Source organism: Geotrypetes seraphini, chromosome 2, assembly GCF_902459505.1.
Source record: "Geotrypetes seraphini chromosome 2, aGeoSer1.1, whole genome shotgun sequence".
NCBI classification, from domain to species: Eukaryota; Metazoa; Chordata; class Amphibia; order Gymnophiona; family Dermophiidae; genus Geotrypetes; species Geotrypetes seraphini.
Window position 1 is genome coordinate 366,051,569 of NC_047085.1, and position 20,677 is coordinate 366,072,245.

General features: G+C 45.6%; 1 protein-coding gene across 3 annotated transcripts in view; it reads left to right on the forward strand.

Annotated features, from left to right (window-relative positions):
- The window catches only part of BBS9 (Bardet-Biedl syndrome 9), a 434,574-nt gene that overhangs the window by 22,048 nt on the left and 391,849 nt on the right, over nucleotides 1-20,677 (forward strand). For all 3 annotated transcript variants that reach the window (XM_033930592.1, XM_033930593.1, XM_033930591.1), the window contains exons 3-5: nucleotides 4,363-4,513; nucleotides 8,232-8,296; nucleotides 13,057-13,170. In XM_033930592.1, the coding sequence (XP_033786483.1) occupies nucleotides 4,363-4,513; nucleotides 8,232-8,296; nucleotides 13,057-13,170 (330 nt within the window). The remainder of the gene's footprint in view (nucleotides 1-4,362; nucleotides 4,514-8,231; nucleotides 8,297-13,056; nucleotides 13,171-20,677) is intronic.

A 20,677-nucleotide genomic window follows, 5' to 3' on the forward strand; every position in this document is an offset into this window, starting at 1 on the left:
TGGGTCATGTCCCAGAGGCGTTCCAAGCGATAGTGGGGCGCTGGGGGAGATCCCACTTCGACCTCATGGCCACAACAAGAAACAAGAAAGTGGATCACTTCTTCAGTCGAAGATCCGAACCTGAAAGTGAGGGGCTTGACGCTCTGGTATAACTGTGACCTTCAGAGATTCTCCTGTATGTTTTTCCTCCTTGGTTGATGATCGGCCGGGTCATTCGGAGGATCGTGGCTCATCCAGGCCTCGCCATTCTGGTGACTCTAGATTGGCTTCACAGACCATGGTATGCAGATCTGATGAGGCTGATCAAAGGTCTCAGCCTTTGGCTGAGTGCCTATCTGGACCTTTTCATGCAGGGTCCAGTATCCATGAAGGATCCGGGTCACTTTGCTCTTACAGCATGGCTCTTGAGCACATAGCCTTAGAGAAAAAGGGATATTTTGCCCTAGTTGTTGATACTTTTCTGAAGCCTAAGAAGTCGTCGACGGCATCGGCTTATGCTAAGGCATGGAAGGTCTTCCAACATTGGTGTGCCCAGGAGCAGGTGGACCCTTTTTCAGCTCTGATCTCGCTCATTCTCGCCTTTCATCAGGCTGGTTTGGATAAAGGTCTTACCGTGGCTTCTCTTCGGGTCCAAATGGCTGGGCTCTCCTGTTATAGATCCCCAGGAGCGTTGGTCATCCTTGGCGTCTCATCCTAATATCTCTAGATTCTTGAAGGGGGCTCTTTGTGTCCCTCTGCCAGAAGACTGGAAGGTGGCGAATGTTACGCCGATCTTCAAGAAAGGTTCAAGGAGAGATCTGGGAAACTATAGACTGGTGAGTCTGACCTCGGTACCGGGAAAGATGGTAGAGGCACTGATAAAGGACGGCATCATTGATCACCATGATGGACACAATCTGATGAGAACCAGCCAGCACGGCTTCAGCAAAGGAAGATCTTTCTTGATGAACTAGCTGCACTTCTTCGAGGGAGTAAACAGGCAGATAGACAAGTGTGACCCAGCCGACATTGTATATCTGGATTTTCAGAAGGCGTTCGACAAGGTTCAGCATGAACAACTACTTCGAAAAATTGCGAGCCATGGGATTGAGGGTGAAATACTTACGTGGATTATAAACTGGCTGGCGGATAGGAAACAGAAAGTGGGGGTAAATGGACAATACTCGGACTGAAAAAGCTGCAGGGTTCGGTGCTTGGACTCGTGCTCTTCAACATATTTATAAACAATCTGGAAATTGGTACGACAAGTGAGGGGATTAAATTTGCAGACGTTACTAAGTTATTCAGAGTAGTGAAAACGCAGGATTGCGAAGATCTGCAACGTGACATAAACATGCTTGACAAATGGGCTGCGACATGGCAAATGAGGTTCAACGTGGATAAGTGTAAGGTGATGCATGTCAGTAGCAAAAATCTTATACACGAATACAGGATGTCTGGGGTGTTATTTGGCAAGACCCCCCAGGAAAGAGACGTGGTCGACAGGTCGATGAAGGCATTTGCGCAATTCATGGCGGCGGCGAAAAGGGCGAATAGGATGCTAGAAATGATTAAGAAGGAGATCACGAACAGATCGGAGAAGGTTATCATGCTGCTGTACCGAGCCATGGTTTGCCCTCACCTGGAATACTGCGTCCAGTACTGGTCACCGTACATGAAGAAGAACACGGTACTACTCGAAAGGGTCCAGAGAAAGGCAACTAAAATAGTTAAGGGGCTGGAGGAATTGCTGTACAGCGAGAGATTACAGAAACAGGGCCTCTTCTCTGTTGAAAAGAGGAGACTGAGAGGGGACATTGATCGAAACATTCAGGATACTGAAGGAAATAGACTTAGTAGATAAAGACAGGTTGTTCACCCTCTCCAAGACAGGGAGAACGAAAGGGCACTCTCTGAAGTTAAAAGATTCCGTACAAACGTAAGGAAGTTCTTCTTTACCCAGAGAGTGGTGGAAAACTGGAACGCTCTTCTGGAGGCTGTTAAAGGGGAAAACACCCCCAGGGATTCAAGACAAAGTTAGACAAGTTCCTGCTGAACCGGAACTTACGCAGGTAGGGCTGGTCTCAGTTAGGGCACTGGTCTTTGACCTAGGGGCCGCAGCGGCAATTCTTATGTTCCCTTCCTGGGATCTTAACTTAGTCTTGTCTAGCCTTACCAAGGCTGTTTTTCTGGTCACCATTATATCAGTGCGTCATGTGTCAGAACTGCAGGCTTTGTCTTCCAGGGATCCTTTCCTTCGTATTTCAGAGACAGGAGTTTCCCTTTGGATGGTTCCTTCCTTCTTGCTGAAGGTAGTTTTGGCTTTCCATGTCAATCAGGAAGTGTGTTTGCCTGCTTTTCAACCAATAGGTTCCAAGTCGCAGGACCGCCTGTTGAAGAAACTGAATGTGCGCAGAGTTCTTCTGCGTTATTTGGAGGTCACCAACGAGTTTCGTGTCTCTGACCATTTGTTTGTGCTGACTCATTCAGTTAAGCAGGATGCGCCGCCTTCCAAGGCCATGATTTCCAGATGGATCCTTAGGGCCATTTCATCAGCTTTCCTGCTTGCTGGGAAACAGTCTCCTGTTTCCGTCAAGGTGCATTCTACCAGAAGTGTAGCTTCTTCTTGGGTTGAAGCTAGATCTGTCTCCGCAGAGGAGATTTGCAGATCGGCAACGTATCTTCTTTTCACAAGTTTGCCAAGTTCTATCGAGTAGACATGGCAGCAAGACAGGACTCTGTCTTTGGGTCCTTGCTCTTAATGGTCAGCGTAGCTAGCACACTCTAGCTTTTTGGGGGGACTGCTTTAGTATGCCCCTCTGTCTAGATTGTCTCACCTATTGCACTGGAAAAGGAGATTATGTACTACCCTGGAAAGCTCTCTTCCTGTAGATAGGTAAGATATTCTAGACTCCTGCCCTGTCTTTACTGAGCCTGCTTATAGTTTTCAGTCTGTTTATGCTTCTCCAAGCTGATTCTTGGATGCTTGTCAGCCCTTGAGGGCTGAGAATAATTTGTATATATGTTTTAATTTATTGGAGAATAGTTTCTGAGCTCTTTTGAAGCCTGTCTTGGCATTTAACTTTAATATGAGTGAATTCTTGAGCAGAACAATTGGTTTGAGCCTGTTGCTATAGGTGCCTCTACTTCACATGTATTGGGTGGCTCTTTGTGCTTGGGTACTAACTGTAGAGGGAGTTAAACAGCTCAGGGAACTACTATAGAGGCAGAGTGAAAAATCCTGAGTGGATTCCTTCTGCAGCATGTGGCTCAAGGGAAATAACTCTACTGTCTAGAACAGGGGTGCCCACACTTTTTGTGCTTGCGAGCTATTTTTAAAATGACCAAGTCAAAATGATCTACCAACAATAAAATTTAAAAAAAACACAAAGCATACTCTACGCAGAGAAAATGTTAATTATCATTTATATTCAGGTTTTTTTTTCATTTTTCCTACCTTTTTGACTGGTGATTTCATGAGTCTCTGGTTGCACTTTCTTCTTCTGACTGTGCATCCAATATTTCTTCCCTTCTTTCAGCCTACTGTATGCTTCCTCTCCTCCAGACCTCATTCCCTCCCCCAACTTTTTCTTCCTCTCTCCCTGTCCACTCCCCTTTCTTTCTTTCTCCCTGCCTCTCTTTCTTTCTTTCTCTCTCCATGCCCCCTTTCTTTCTTTCTGTCTCCCTGTCCCCCTTTCTTTCTTTCTGTTTCCCTTCTTTCTTTCTGTCTCCCTGCCCCCTTTCTTTCTCCCTGCCTTCTCCCAAGCCACTGCCGCCACCATCTTGGGCCCTCAAGCCACCGCTGCCTCAAGCTCTCCCTGCTTCCCAACCCAGAAGCGTCGGGCCGACCAGCATTCCTCTTCTCGACATCAATTCTGATGTCGGAGAGGAAGTTCCGGACCAGCCAGGCAGTGATTGGCTGGCCTGGAACTTCCGCTCTGATGTCAGAATTGATGTCGGGGAGAGGAAGACTGATCGGCCTGGTAGATCGTGAAGGCAACGTGAGTCTATCACGGAGCCCGGGATGGGCTCTGCGATCGACTCGCTCTGCCTTCGCGATCTACTGGTTGATCGCGATCGATGTGTTGGGCACCCCTGGTCTAAAATGTCTCACCTATCTACTGGAAAAGAGCTTAACAGGGTAAGTACATAATCTCCTTTTGCTCTATGTAGTTACCTAAATTATGCACATTTCTGGATTTCTTTTTCCAAGTGTGAGCTGCTTGATAAAATCGATGGAAATGAAAAATAAAATGAAAAAAAAAAAAAAATCATGTTAGGTGTACTGAAGATTTTCTTACCAGGTTCCTCACTGTGCTGTAAACTAATTGCAGCAGTTTACTGTATATACAATATCTTGTAACCTGTTTTTGTGTTTTACAGACAAAATAATTGTGGGCAGTTACATGGGATTCCTCCGCGTTTTCTCCCCTCATTCTGTCAAAGCTCGTGATGGAATGCAGGCTGAAGACCTCCTCCTGGAGGTGCAGTTGCGGGACCCAGTGCTAGAAGTGCAAGTTGGAAAATTTGTCTCGTAAGTACCCAAGCTGTGTTTACTGTAACTAGGAGAAACACTAGCTTGGGATCTTGCAGCACAGCAGTCACTTCCCAAGGGGAGCATTGTATAACTTCTTCTGTCTGTGGGGATTTAAAACTAGCTTCATAATGGAAATGTTTTAATAGGTGTGCTGGTGTACATTTGCTTTATAGATGTCTCTTTGTTCTCGTGTCCATGTACTAGATTGCACCATTACATTATACCACTTACCTCTTACATGTTAAGATGTTAGTCTTTTTTTAGTAGTATCGCAGAAAAAGGGACAGAGTCAACCATCTATCTTAATCATCTGTCTTATTCAAACACTTTCAACGGAGGGGATGTCATATGTATTTGAGCAGTCAGATCATAGGATCTCTTATAATGCCCAGTTATTTCAGATCCCAATCCTGAAATTTAAATCATCTGTCCCCTCTGTCTATCACAACTAAATCCAAATGCTTCACACATTCAGTTATTGGCAACAACACTTATCTTGATGGTCTTTTATAGAATCCAGCACTGGCACGGCTCTTTTAATTCCTTACCATTCCATCTATTTTTCCCTCCTCTCCCTTAGAGATCCAATGTCCCAAGCTTTCTTGAGTTTAGATATACTTTTTGTCTCCACCAGGATGCCATTTCAAGCATTCACCACCCTTTTTGTGAGAAAAGTATTTTCTGAGGTTACTTTAGAATCTGTTTCCTTTCACCTTCATCCTATGCCCCCTCATTCTAGAGCTTCCTTTCAATAGAGACTCTGCGCATTTATGCTATGTAGATATTTAAACATCTCTATTATATATTCCCCTTTCCTGCCTTCCCTCAGTTTGGGCAAGCAGTTCTGCAAAATGTATTCTCTTCCGAAATGCCAACTTTTCCTCCAACCCTTTGGATTTCACCAGGCTCCTGTTTAACCTCTTCTAGAGGCATGATCTTGACAGCTTGGGCATCTCACATGGAAGAATATTATGCCTGCTTGTCCTTGGAGAAAGTAAAGATACTTACCTGTAACAGGTGTTATTGACAGTATGCTGATAATATTTTGTTTTTTTTTCCCCAGTAGATAAATGGGGGAAATGATTTGCCGTTGTTTTTGGATCAATGTAGGTTTAGGACAGAAGAATGGATGAGTGACCCCCATAGTCTGTGCTTGAATGTGGGAAAACCAGAAGTGATGTTTAGAGAAGAAAAATGGCCTGATACAATAAATGCCATTACCAGTGAAGAAAGAAATGACAATGCTAGGAGTTGTATTGGACCCAGGTTTGACTATGAAAGGCAGATTGTTAAGACTGTAAAATACATATTTTGGTCAACTTCACATGTTTTACTATTTGAGATTGCTAGTTTCTTTTTGATTTCAGAACTGTTATACAAAGGATGGTATTATCACGATTGGACTACTGTAATGATCTTCACCTCAGTGTTTCTAAAACTAGAAGCAAGGCATTACAGTTAGTACAAAATGCAGTAGCAAGGTTGGCTATGAGTATTGAAAGAACAGCCTATATTATACCTGTTTTCAAGAAATTGCATTGGTTACCAATTGCATTTTGAGTCCAGCGTAAAGTAATTTCTAAAATTCATCAGACTGTCTTCCACCAAACACAGAAAATGAGAGATTCCATGTTTTCCATAGTGGGTGTAAAACTTTGGAATTCACTCCTTGGACTAAAACAAAATCAAGAGAAAAAACCCCTGGCAGCCCAATGGTACTCACTGCCAAAGCAGTGGACCCAGCAGAAACCTGCCCCTGTCTTTCCAACAAAGGGGGAAAGTCACCTGAGGCTTCAGACAAAATGGAGGCGCTTCCCGCCAAAATCGGAGCAAAGCCCCGAGGCCTGTAGCGGCTGAGAAGCCTGAACCACTCCACCCGCTAAAGCAGGCAAGCCAGAAGCAGCTGTAAGGGAGTCCTCAGCAGCTTTGGTAGTAAGGGAAACCTTATTTCCCTGACTGTCGGCAGCTGAGGAAATCCCTGCATGGGCAACAGGGGAAATCCCTGCCCGGGATTCTCAGCTGCCGACGCTTGAGATACTCATGAAGAGGAACCCTTCTCGCCAGCACCTGAAGCCGACGAGGATTCTCCTTTGTGGCAGCCTACACACTGTGAGCATAGGCTGGCCGTAGCTACCTTGCGACTGGAGCACAATGAGCACTTTTTCCTTTTAAAAGTGCTCATTACGCAATACGCGACCTAGCTGAAAGAAAGGTGCTGGTTAAGAATAAAAATACAATTACAGGGAACAGAGGCTCCCTTCAGACCAGCACTGCCTCATAATTTTTTTTGTTTTTCAGAACAGACTTCACCGGCTCTCTAAGCCATATGCCCTGCCGGTATCGGTGGCAAGGCGTACAGCTGAGACACCTCTACAAAATTTTGTGGAAGTGGAGGAAATGGGGGTAGGGACTCAACTCGTGACCCATCAAGTGTGACACCCCTGAGGTCGGATGGACCCCCGAAAAGGTCCCCCCCTAGCTCAGTTCAGCACCAAATGGGGACAAGAAGGCCACTAAACAATTTCCAACAGCCCTACACTACCAAAGGGAAGACTGGCAACACCTGCTGGAGAATAAGAACAAACTGATTATATTAGAGGGAAGCACAGCTACTTGTATTACAGCCAAAAGTTTTGTCTCAGTCTCCAGCTGCAGGTCATGGTGAGCTATGCCGGTCTAGAGAGGTGCTAAAGAATGTAGTTTTTTTTGCCACTTAGGGGGTGTTCTGCCTAACTGTACAGTACAACAGGCTAGTGCAAAACTTTTGACAACCCACCAACTTCTATTAAAACTACACACACCAACTTCTATTAAAACTACATTTAATATTTATTAGTAAAGAAAAGAAAAGATACATCACCTGGATTGGCCACAATGAGAACAGGCTACTGGGTTTGATGGACCTTTGATCTGACCCAGTAAGGCTGCTATTATGTTCTTTAGTCTCTCACAAACCAGGTAGCCCTTGAATGGTCAGACTAGTAGCCATTTCCACGGGAGGGGCTTCTGGACAAAGCAAGTGTTCACTCCGTGGATGAGCTACGATCTTAACAACTTAGAATGGCTGTTTTTATAGAGTGCAATGTTTATCCCTCAAACATATACAGGATAGCACATGTCCAAAACTCTGTTGTTATTACTATACAAAGGTTCAAATACCGTCAGAGAGGATATCTGGTTTTTTTGCACAACAATCAACAGATACCAGTAATACTGACAAGAACTCAGGTGGAACTGGCTAAAGCCATAAGTCAGTCAAAAGAGACAAACAAGCCATGAAATTGTTCAATGCTGTTCTTGGACTTATAGGCCTTGGGCCCTTTCAGGCCTGCAAACACTACAGGGGGAAATTCTTCAAAGGGTGCTAACTGATTTATTGTGCACTAAATGCTAAGAGGCCCATTATATTTGTACAGGTGTGTATCTTCACTATATTGAGCTATACCTGTTGTACACCACTTTGGATGATTCTTTTCTTAAAGGTGATATATCCCTATAAATAAATAAAATTGCCATCTACCATATGTACCTGTAAAAGCTATTGCAAGGCTTTTAAAATGACTTCCATTGCACTGCATTTCTAGCTAATCTTTCTAACATAAAATCTAATATATAGACTCTACCAATATCTGTTGTTTTGCTGTTTGTAGTTATTTTTGAGATTTGCTGTTGCAGCAGATATTTCCAGCATTTTATTCTTTTATTTATTTGACAGTGGAACAGAATTGCTTCATCTGGCAGTGTTGCACCCACGAAAACTCAGTGTATATGCAGTCTCAGGTAATCAGCCTCTTATCTATCTCAGTATAATACTGTACAATATTTTTGTTGAGAATCCCCACCAAGACCGACAATATAAATGTTACAGACATATCTGCACAAATTACCACTATTTATGCGCCCAAATACACTTCACAAGTAGAGTGTTATGGCACATAAATTCAAGGGGGTGGGTGTATACAAGTGGGTGGAGCATGGGTGGGCCATAGGCATAACTCCCACTTATATGCATAATTTGTAGAATATTATAATTTACACTCAGCGCATGAAGTGATCAGATTGCCATCTTACACCAGCCATATCACAGCTGCCAAGTTACCCAGTTCCAGGCCAGCCTTGATTTTAAACTTATATCTGAAAGCAGCATAGTATTTGTATTATCTAATTGTATCCATTGAAATCAGTGCTGCAAGACCCATAATGCATCAGAATAAGATTGGTAGAAATCCAAGACTGGCCTAAAATCTCCCTCCTAGAACTGGATAACTTGGAATCTCTGCCATAGACTTGGCATATGTAGCCCTACCTAAACATAAGGCTCCACCCCCCCCCGACAAATGTTGTGACCTCCCCCAAACCTAAAACAAATGGCAGGAGGGATGCCCACTCCCTCCAGCCATGATAGACCTTCTCTCCCTGAAACAAATGCAGGAGGGATACCTACTCCCTCCTGCCTCGAAAGAACTCCTTCCCCAACGCCTGAAAAAATGGCAGGAGGGATGCCCACTCCCTCCTACCACGAAGGCGCCCACTCTACCCCCCCTCAGAAAAAAGGCTGGCGGAATGCCTACTCTCTCCTGCCATGAAGGCATCCACTCCCCCTCCAGGCCTCCCTGCCCCTTACCTTAAAAGTTGGGAGCAGGAGGTACTGAAAACACTTCTGCTCCTCCTACCTTGACACTGGGCCTTAGGCCTCTCCCCAGTGCATCATGTGATGCACGGGGAGGCGCCTAAGGCCCTGATTAGCTTAGACACCTCAGGCTCCTCCCAAGGGACGGGCCTGAGGTGCCTGACAAACAGGACCTTAGACCCTTCCCTGTGCATCACATGATGCACTGGGGAGGGGCCTAAGGCCCAGTGTCAAGGGAGGAGGAGCAGGAGGTGTTTTCAGTACCTCCCAATTTTTAAGGTTAGGGGCAGGGGGGCCTGGAGGTGGAGTGGGCGCATTCATGGCAGGAGGGAGTAGGCATCCCTCCTACCTTTTTTTGGGGGGGAGGGAGCGGGCGCCTTCGTGGCAGGAGGGAGTGGGCATCCCTCCTTCCTTTATTGTGGGTGGGGATGGGTGGGAGGTAATGAGTGGCAGGAGGGAGTAGGCATCTGTCCTGCCATTTTGCCGTGGGTCGGCGGGTCGGTGGGGATGTAGACGGCAGGTCAGGGTGTATGTGTGGGGACGGTGGCTCAGGGTGCTGGCGCAGAATGGGAGGGAATGGCTCGGGTTTTTTGTTTTTTTTTTAGGACGGGTTGTGTTTAACACAGCATATCTGTGCCATTAAAAAACAAAACCAGAAGCCTTAGCAGAAGGAGGCTGCTTTCCTGTCACTGCTGCTAGGGTTTTGCGAATGTGTCAATCACTCACTGAGCGATTGAATCGCTTGTGTTTGCTTGCACATGATTTGCACCTCCATGCAAATCATTTGCATGCAAACTTGTTTGTGCATCGATCACTGTTGGGGAATCGGCCAGCAGTGATTCAGTTGATAATACCCACTGACTTTTGTGCATCTAGGCCTTTAAGAGGAACCAGTGATAGTGATATGAGCTGAACTAAGCTTTTGATGGTAGAAGTGATTTCAATGATCTGAGGCTCGTTTAATTAATAATTTTGAATATTCTGCTCTTTCTAGTACAGCAGCAATTATGCAAACTGCTACTTTTCAATGTTAGTACTTATAGTAGTGTTTTCAGCAAGTTTGCCACATTGAATTTATTATAAAATATGCATATACCCTAATTCTTACTCTCTGGAGCAGATGTAATTTTGCACAACTAGGCTATTTTGTAAGATCACATACAATAAGTGCTTATGTATTTTTCCTGTCTAGATATCTAATATAATAAAATGCTAAGCCGCGCATGCGCACTTCCTCTGTGTGCGTCCATTTTCCGTGAGCTGTAGCGACCTGCAGGTAGCAGTGCGCATGCGTGGCTTAGGGTTCTGTTTTTCGGTCTGACCTGCTCCCTGCTGCTCCTTGCCCTATTGCATTTTTTAGTTGAAAGACGCAGCGGTGGCTCCTCTCACGATCCCCGCCTGCGTCGGACTTCCGACACAGGTGGGGATCACGAGAGGAGCCACCGCCGCGTCTTTCAACTAAGAAAAAAAAAATACGGCAAGGCGAGCAGGAAGCAGGCCAGACCAGACCGAAGCTCAGAATTGAACTGCCAGTTGGCCGGCTCCCTTGCCAGAGTTATTTTTTCTGTTTAAAGGTGCCGCCGTGGCTCCTGTCACCAGCCACACCTGGCTAAACACTAACACGTCGCGACTCACCCCCCCCCCCCCCCCCGATGACCCTGCCCGGCACAACTGAAACACCCGTTGACCCTCCCACCGCTACAGGGCTGATAAACCTGGCAGGAGCAGCAGCGTCCCAGGCACACTAAACGCTGCTTCGGGTCTTCTACTGGCCTAATTTCCTCTGCCGCGTCCCTTAGGCCAGTAGAAGACCCGAATCAACGTTTAGTGTGCCTGGGACGCTGCTGCTCCTGCCGGGTTTGTCAGCCCTGTAGCGGTGGGAGGGTCAACGGGGGTTTCAGTTGTGCCGGGTAGGGTCGGCGGGGGAGGGGGGTGGGGGGAGTCAGGCAGGCATCGGGGTGGGGGAGGTTTCAGTGGAAGGGGAATGGGAGGCAGGCAGGCTGGCATCGGAAGGGGGGTGGGAGGTTCAATGGAAGGCAGACAGCCAGGATGGCATGGGGGGGTTCCATGGAAACATGCTACTCAGGGGGATGGGAGGCAGGCAGGCAGACTGGCATGGGGGGGGGGTTTCGGTGGAAGGGGGATGGGAGGCAGGCAGGCTGACATTGGAGGGGGGGTGGGGGGTTCAATGGAAGGCAGGCACGCAGGAAGGCATCGTGGGGGGGGGGTTTCCATGGAAATATGCTGCTCAGGGGGATGGGAGGCAGGCTGGCATGGGGGGTTTCAATGGAAGGGGGATGGGAGGCAATGGAGAGAGTGGGGGGATTTCAATGGAAGGCAGGCTGGCATCGGAGGGGGGAGGAATGAGGCACTGGGGGCACTAAGGACATAGAAAGGGCCACTATGGACATAGGAAGGGGCACTAAGGACATAGGAAGGAGGCACAGGGAGATTCACAGACAGAAAAAATGACAGACAGGCAGCATGCAAGGAGAGAGAGACAAAGAAAAAAAATACCCAGACAGACGGACATGAAGGGAAGGGGTGGCCGACAAAGAAGAGGACTCGAGCCGCAAGGAAGAAGCTGGGCCTGCCTGCCTGTGGGGAACGCTATAAGGGAAGGGAGGGGACCATGGAGCAGGCTAGACCATGGGAAGGGAAGGGAGAGGAGCCGAACGGAGCAGCCAGATCGCAGCAGGACACAACTCGGGGGAGGGGCCGAACGGAGCAGGCCAGATCGCGATAAGAGAAGGGGTGGGGGAAATGCTGCAACTGCTGCACAGGGACTTGGAGGGGAAGGCAAATACTGCTGCTGCTGCACAGGGAAGTTGGGGGGGGGGGGGGAGGGAAATGCTGTTGCTGTTGTTGTTGTTGCTCCACAGGGAAGTGGGGTGGAAATGCTGCTGCACAGGGAAATGGAGGCAAAGAATGACAGACAGACAGACAGCAGGAGGGAGGGAGACAGACAGAAAAAGGGAGCCAAGGAGAGAGAGAGAGAGACAGACAGACATATATTCTAGCACCCGTTAATGTAACGGGCTTAAAGACTAGTCTTGTTATAAAAGTATCTCTATAGTTGTAAAATCACATTTTCTTTTGAGGGGTTCATCTGCACTACTTAACTCCAGTTCACAGTAAAGAGCAAACTTCTACAAAGCTGATGTTTTTTTGTGAAAAAAATCAGTGTTAAGAAAATGTGGGATGCTGTTAACTATTTCATTATGCAATTGAATGGTATATGAGTATTTATCTTAAATGCTCTTTTTTTTCCATTTTCTGATTTTTTTGTTTTATTAATGCTGTTTCCTTCTTAAACACTGCTAGAAGGCATTTCTGATAGGGCTCAACTAAGAATACCCAGTGATGGGACAAATTTTACCTATACCTTATAAGATGCAACATGTGGTCTCTTGGCAGTCAGCTAGCCAAATTGCAGTCCACTTAGTCAAATTAAATGGCTATCACTGATTAGATGAAAGAAGTTCAGCTATCTGTAGCACCTAGTCTTGTTCTGATTAACTAAAAGCTCTCTGCCTGATAATCCAAAGGAAACTGGTAAAACCTCTATTGTGTACCTGTTGCTATTCCTTCACTGGTGGAAAAAAGAAATCCTGCCTGAAAATTGGCTGAAGTCTCAAAATCAACAAGTTTTGTCTCAGATCTTACTGGGACATCATATTTGCCAATATTTTTTTGATTAGTATTAGAAAAAGCTTTTTTTCTTCAAGAGAATCTGTAATTTTTTTTCCTCATGTGACAAACTGCTGGTTAGCATTCCTGGTTAAGTGAATCATAGACGTCGAGGTGCTCATGGTAAAGTGCAAAAGTGTGCTTGGTCACGGTGTTCAGTTTTGCAGGTGAAGATAAGACACTGCAAAGTTTTAATGCTTACTTTGGTTTCTATCTGTAGGAACACTGGGTAATGTGGAACACGGGAACCAATATCAGATTAAACTTATGTATGAACACAATCTCCAGCGAATAGCGTGCAACATGACTCACGGTCCATTTGGTGGCGTGAAAGGTAATTGATTATTCTTTGGAATCTACTGATAAAGTCAAAGCCTGCCATGAAAAGAAAGCCATTGACTTAATTCAATATACTGTCATGTCATAATGAACTTTTTTGGTCCTGAAATAATATAATTTTGCTTGAAGCTAGTAAGTAGACACCTAAAATGACAATTTTCAAAATCATTTCCATGGAGAAAACAGTTTCAGTGAAGAAATATGCTGTTTGACAATTGCCCAATTTCAGTATGAGTAAAAATGTGCACATTCTTTGCAAGTATAATTAAATCTGCATTGTTTGGAGGCATTCCCATGGGTGAACATAGGTTGGGGCGGCAACAATCTAAGTGATTTTCAAAATTATGAGTGTGTTGGCTGGAAAATGTATCTGTAGAACAAGCAGGCTCAAATCGCTGCAGGTCATTTGGGGTAAATGTACTGCTTTCTCTGAAGAGGAGCCGTTCCCAGGAGAAAGGCAAATGAGCCTTGATTTAAGCAGCTCAGCCCATACTAGTGGTTTTGCCGATTCACAGTTTTTAAAACAGTGCTTTCCAAACTTTTTTGGGGGGGATGAGGTCACAGCTGCAGTGATGTTTGCAACACCATAATGATGTGCCTGTATACTTCTGGGCCAGGTTGCTACTCCAAATGCAATGCTATTTGGACTCGAAGTCTACAGGTTGGGAAACCTTGTCTTAGAAGTCTTTTATTCTGTAATGTCCATAACTTCCTCAGTACCAACAATCCTTGGAGAGGAAAGAGGAAGCATACACTTGTGGTTTACCTCAGCAGATTGCCTAAGGCAGAAATCAAGGCTTCTGGGAAAGGTAGATCCAGCCCTCTTCCTCTACAGGTGAGCTGATAGCCTCATTAACTCCCAAGATAAGGGGCATGACTGTCTGTCTTTTCAAGGGAGCAGGCTATATGTTAGTGGAGGAGTGGTCTAGTGGTTAGAACTGCTGCCTCAGCACCCTCAAGTTGCAGATTTGATCCCAGTGCCACTACTTGTGATCCTGGGCAAGTCCTTTCCATTGCTTCAGGTACCATAGCTAGATTGTGAGCCTGCTGTGAAAGATAGGGAAAACACTTGGAGTACCTGATAAAATTACCTGGTTGTAAACCGCATAGACGCCACATAGTGGCTATGTTATGTATATCAAGAATTGTAATAATAATAATACCGGTAGAATCTTGCAAATGGAGAGAGCAGAGCCCAGTTTATGAATGCTTAGCTTGCAAGCAGAAGGCTGGAAATAGACTTCCTTTGGAGCTTTAGGCTGATCATCCCAGAGGAAGAAGGAGATTCTAAAGTCAGTCAAGCCTTTTGGGATGAGGGAAGTGAGAGCCATATGTAGAGGGAGGCACTTAGAAAGTAAAAGACATTTTGGGTAGCTCTTTTGAGAGGTGAGCAATTGCTCTGATAAGGGGAAGACTGCAAAAGGAAAGGCTGGCCTTGGGAAAAGAAGAGATGACCACCTCAAAACAAGAAAGACTTCTTTCTACGTAAGTGAAATTTGATTAATTACATTACATTACATTAGTGATTTCTATTCCGCTTGTGCCTTGCGGTTCTAAGCGGATTACATTAGAAGATGGCTGGTCATTTCCAGGCGATGACAATACAATTCTTTACATTACTTTACAAACTTTGCATAGCTAACTTTACATAACTTTTCGTACATAACTTTACAAAACTTTACGTGGAATTACTTTGCATTACTTTACATTATCTTTACGTACTTGCATAACTTGCATTAACTTTACATAACTTACGTGGACTTACTTTGCATTACTTTACATTATCTTTCCAGTACTTGCATAACTTACATTACATTATTTTACATAGCATAACTTTATATTATAGAAAAGCACGAATCTGTTTTTAAGTTGTTATATCTGACGTTTTGAGATATTTGGAGGAAACAGTGTTTCCAGATAAGAATTGATTTATCGACCATTGCGACTAGATTAGATGTTGCCTGTGGAGAGGAATTGCAGGAGGTTGCGAAGGGTGAGAGGATGATGGTAGATTATATTGTTGGGATGTGTTTTTTGAATAGAATGGCTTTGATATCTTTTTGAAACGCTTTATAGTCAGTAGTTGTGATCAGCAACTTGGATATGGTGGGGTCAATTTTCGCGGCCTGTGAAGCAAGTAGGTTGTCATAAAGTTTTTTGCGTCTTGTGCCTTTGAGTGGGGGGTAGGTGAATGGGATCTGGGTTCTCCATACTCTGGATGAGAGGTTTCGGTTTAGGCGGCTGTTTAGGTAGAGAGGTGCTGTTCCGTGCTTTGAATAATAGACAGTATAGTTTGAATTGGGTTCTTGCTCGTATCGGTAGCCAGTGCGAGTCGAGATAGGCATTAGTGATATGATCATATTTTCCTAGCGAATAGATGAGTCTGAGAGCTGTGTTCTGTACTGTCTGTAATTGTTTGATCATGTAAGTGGGGCATGGTAGATAAAGGCTATTGCAGTAGTCTACAAGACCTAGCACAAGTGATTGGACTATGATCCTGTAATGTACTTTGTCAAAGAATTTTCTTATTTTCCGCAGGTTGCGCATGGTGTAGAAAGCTTTTTGGATAGTTTTGTTCATATGAATCTGCATTGTGCAGCTCCTGTCTATCGTTACTCCCAGAATTTTGAGCGCGGGCTGTATTGGGTATTTGATTGCATTTGCCACCAATTCAGTTAAGGTTGGTTCTTTGTCTTTTTCTAGCAGAAGGAATTTGGTTTTATCCGTGTTCAATTTCAGTTTATGGTTCGTCATCCATGTTTCTACCGTTTCCAATGTTATTTTCAGTTGTCCTGATGAATTGGGGTCTTGAATATTGAAGGGGAGAAGGATTGTTATGTCGTCTGCGTAGCTGAATGATACTATATTTAGGGTGTCTAGGGTGGTGCCCAGTGAGGATACGAAGAGGTTGAAAAGTATGGGTGATAATGGAGATCCTTGCGGTAATCCGCAGGGGTTTGACCAAGGGTCCGATATGAGATCTTTTGTCTTTACTTTATATGTTCTAGTTTTAAGGAATCCTTGAAACCAGTTCAGTACCATACCTGAGATCCCTATGGTGTCTAGTATCTGGAGTAGTATGGAGTGATCAACTAGGTCGAATGCTGCTGAGAGATCTAGTTGGATGATTAGTATCATGTTTCCTTTACTGAGGTGTTGTCGGGCTATATCCATTAGAGATACAAGCAGTGTCTCTGTGCTGTGGTTTTTTCTGAATCCTGATTGTGATGTATGTAGTATGTTGTGGTCTTCTAGGTAGTTGGAGAGGTATTGTGCTACAAGACCTTCTAGTATTTTGACATATAATGGGATTGAAGCTATGGGTCTGTAGTTGGCTGGGTTATTGTTTGGGGCTTTGAGGTCTTTCGGTATGGGGGTGATAATAATCTCGCCTAGTTCTGGTGGGAACTGACCATCTGTGAGTGTGGATTGTAACCAGTTCATGAGGTTGGCTTTGAACTTGATGGATGCGGTTGTTAGCAGGTACGATGGGCAGTTGTTCAGGTCACATGATGTTTTACTGTATTTGTTGTAGAGTCGGATCATGTCGTTCCATTGTACTTTAGGGAAGTTAGTCCACGTTCTGTCTGCTACTAAGGCTTCATCTGTTGTTGGCGGTATTATAATCTCATCGAGGATGGTTGATGAATTGTTGAAGGTGGTTCTGATATTGGTGATTTTGTGCTTGAAGTAGTCTGCTAATTGGTGGGCTGAAGGAGATTGGTTACTTTGAGTAGCTAGGAAAGGTTTAGTGTCAGTGAGTTTTCTTACAAGATTGAAGAGTATTTTTGAGTCCCTTTAGGGGATGTAAAGTATGCTGCCCTGTGCAGGGGTCGACTGGAAAGAAGATGCAGACCCAGAAAAAAAAGGGTTTGCATTCAGGAAAAGAAAGGTAATATAAACTTGTTTTTTATAAAGTGAGAGGGCTCACAGAAAATGAAAGGTATTCTTATTGGGCTATAAGAAACTGCTAGAACAGGCAGACCAAGAAAGCTAAGGGTTATATCATAGAGTTCCAGGAAGCAGAAAGCCCTGACTAAGGAGCAGATCTCCAGTGCTAAGCAGGATTAGCCCTGGTTAGTATTTGGAAAGGAGACCACTTGGAATATACTGGTAGAAGTAACAAGGGTGAATCACATTCTAGAGAGGACATTGAGTCCCTGTGTTAGAAGCATAGTGAGAGAGAAAACCTGTAATGGAAAGTACTGTGTTTGGGGAAACTTTTTAGGAGTAGAAAAGGCTTTATCCCAGGACAAGCAGGCAGCTATTCTTGACTGATGGGTGACGGCACCGACGGAGCCCCGGTACGGACAATTTTAGAGTGATTGCACTCTAAGAACTTGGAAAGTTCTGGCATGCCGCACCGCGCACGCGCGAGTGCCTTCCCGCCCGACAGAGGCGCGCGGTCCCCAGTTTCTTAGTTTCCGTGGAGCTAAGAAGACGCGTTTTTTCAACGGCTGTTGAAAATTTTTTTGAACTTGCCTTCCCGCTCGCGTAAACCCTTTTGGCTTTTGCCTCTTTCTTTTTCTTTCATTTTTGTAAAAAAAAAAAAAAAAAATCTTTGGTTTTTTCATTCAATTTGGCTTTTCCCCTGCGGGGCCTTCTGCCACCATCGAAGCCTCGGCCTTCGATTTGGCTGAAGCGGTCTTCACGTTCATGCCCCCTCAGCCAGGTTTTAAAAAGTGCCAGCGGTGTGCTCGGCCCATATCTCTCACGGACCCACACAACTGGTGCTTACAGTGTTTGGGTCCTGAGCATCAGGCCTCCACCTGCACCCGCTGTGCCACACTAAAAAAGAGAACATTAAAAAATCGCCAAATACAACAGCGATTACTGTTCGGCGCCGAGATGTCCGATCCCGTGCCATCGACTCCAACTTCGGCACCGGTTCAGTCGGCACCCTCTTCTTCGACGCCGCGAGATTCCGCGCCGGCGTCCCAACATGCAGGTAAGCCGGCTAAGAAGCCTTCCCCGCTGGAACGTCCTCCGGTCTCAAGTGCAGTGAGTCCAATCCTGCCGACTGTGAGGCGCCAGCGGAAGCGCTCCGCCCCTATTGAGGTGAGTCCCTCGACATCGGGCTCCTCATCTCCGGGGCGTCGAGCGGCACCGCAGGTACCGCAGAAGAAAAAAGCGGTACCGGTGCCATCCCTTGATGACTGTATTACGGCCATTCTCCAGGCACAGCTCAAGCAGCAATTGCAACAGCTCCTTCCAACTATCCTGGCACCGAACCTTCCGGTGCCGGTCCGCACTGAGCCGGTACCGATAGTGGAGCAACCTGTATTGTCGGTATCCACTCCCTCGGTACCGATTCACTCCACCTCATCGGCATCGATGCCAGTCCTTGCGCCGGAGCCGAGAGCTCAGCATCAATCGGTGCAGACTTCGGCTCCGGTACAACCGATTACATCGCCTGGGTCGATGTCGATGAGATCGGGTAAGTCGGTGCGCAAGACCCGGCATGTAGACTCAGCTACCCCTGAGTCTCGGGATCGTTCTCCCCATGTCAGGGATCCTGATCTGTGGGGAGATTCAGAAGAACCTTTTCTCTCTGAAGGAGAATGTTCCTCAGATGAGGAGGAGTCTGCTGTACATGACCCGTCCTCTAAGCATGACACTTCATCTTTCTCCAGTTTCCTGAAAGATATGTGTGATTCTCTGTCTATTCCTTTGGAGGCTGAGTCCAAAAAGTCTAAAGCTTTTTTGGACGCCCTGGACTTTGACCAACCTCCAAAGGAATATTTGAAGCTCCCTCTTCACGACATCTTGAGGGAGACTTTTTACAAGAATTTAGAGACTCCCTTAACGGTCCCAGGGGCCCCACGTAAGTTAGACTCTCTGTACAAAGTAATTCCCATTCCTGGGTTCGACAAACCACAACTTCCTCATGAATCTTTACTTGTCGAATCCACCCTTAAAAAATCTGCAGGAGCTAGTGTATATGCTTCTGTTCCTCCTGGCAGAGAGGGTAAAGCCATGGACAAATTTGGTAAGAGGCTCTACCAAAATGCAATGTTGGCAAATAGAGCTGGAAATTATGGCTTTCATTTTTCTTTCTATCTGAAACATCTCCTTACCACCATGGCTTCCTTTGAGAAATACCTTCCTCAACGGAAACAACAATCTTTCCACCATTGCTTGTCTTCTCTGTTTCAGTTGCGTAAGTTCATGGTTAGATCCATTTATGACACCTTCGAACTTACATCCAGAGCGACAGCAATGTCTGTGGCAATGCGTCGCCTGGCCTGGCTTCGGGTATCTGAACTTGATGTTAATCATCAAGATCGGTTAGCCAACACCCCATGCCTAGGGGATGAGCTTTTTGGGGAATCCATGGATTCGACTACTCAAAAGCTGTCGGCTCATGAAACACGTTGGGATACCCTTTTTAAAAATAAGAAAAAGCCTCCCCCAACAAGGCCTTTCAGACAACAGTCAGCCTATCAACGCCGGTTCACAGCTCGACCATTGCCAACAACTGCTCAGCAACCCAGGCGTCAACGGCAGCAACAGCGTCAGCCTCCCAGGCAACAACAGCAACAGCAGCCTGTAAAGCCAACTCCACAGCAGAAGACACAGCCCTTTTGACTTACTTCTCCAAAGTATAGCCAGTACTCCTATATCTGCTCTCCTGCCTCGACCTATAGGAGGTCGTCTCTCTCTATTCCTCAGCCGGTGGGAAGTTATCACTTCGGACCAATGGGTCCTCAACATCATCCGCCACGGCTACTCTCTCAACTTTCAGACTCTTCCATCCCAAAACCTGCCAAAAGAGTCTGCTTTGAACAGTCCTCAATCTGCCCTCCTTATTCAGGAAGTTCAATCCCTCCTTCTTCTAAACGCTATAGAAGAAGTTCCTCTAGATCAAAAGGGTCAGGGATTTTACTCCCGTTATTTTCTAGTTCCCAAAAAAACAGGAGATCTCCGACCAATTCTAGATCTTCGCGATCTCAACAAACATCTGGTAAAGGAAAAATTCAAGATGCTTTCCTTAGCCATTCTTTATCCTCTTCTCAACCAAGACGACTGGCTATGCTCCCTCGATCTCAAAGAGGCATATACTCACATACCAATCAATGTAACCTCAAGACAGTATCTCCGTTTCATGATCAATCAGTGTCATTACCAGTACAAGGTGCTGCCCTTCGGTCTTGCTTCCTCTCCAAGGGTGTTCACCAAATGTCTCATCGTGGTAGCTGCTTTTCTGCGCTCTCACCACCTTCAGGTATTTCCTTACCTGGACGACTGGTTAATCAAGGCCACATCCGCTCCAGCAGTTCTCCTGGCCACCAACCAAACCATCCAGTTTCTACAAATATTGGGATTCGAGATCAATCTACCCAAGTCTCATCTCATTCCCACTCAAAGACTCCAATTCATTGGAGCGATATTGGACACACTCCTCATGAGAGCATTTCTTCCATCCAACCGTCTTCAGACTCTTCAGTCTCTATGTCAGCAGGTGCTTCCACAACATTCCATCTCTGCCAAACAAATGATGA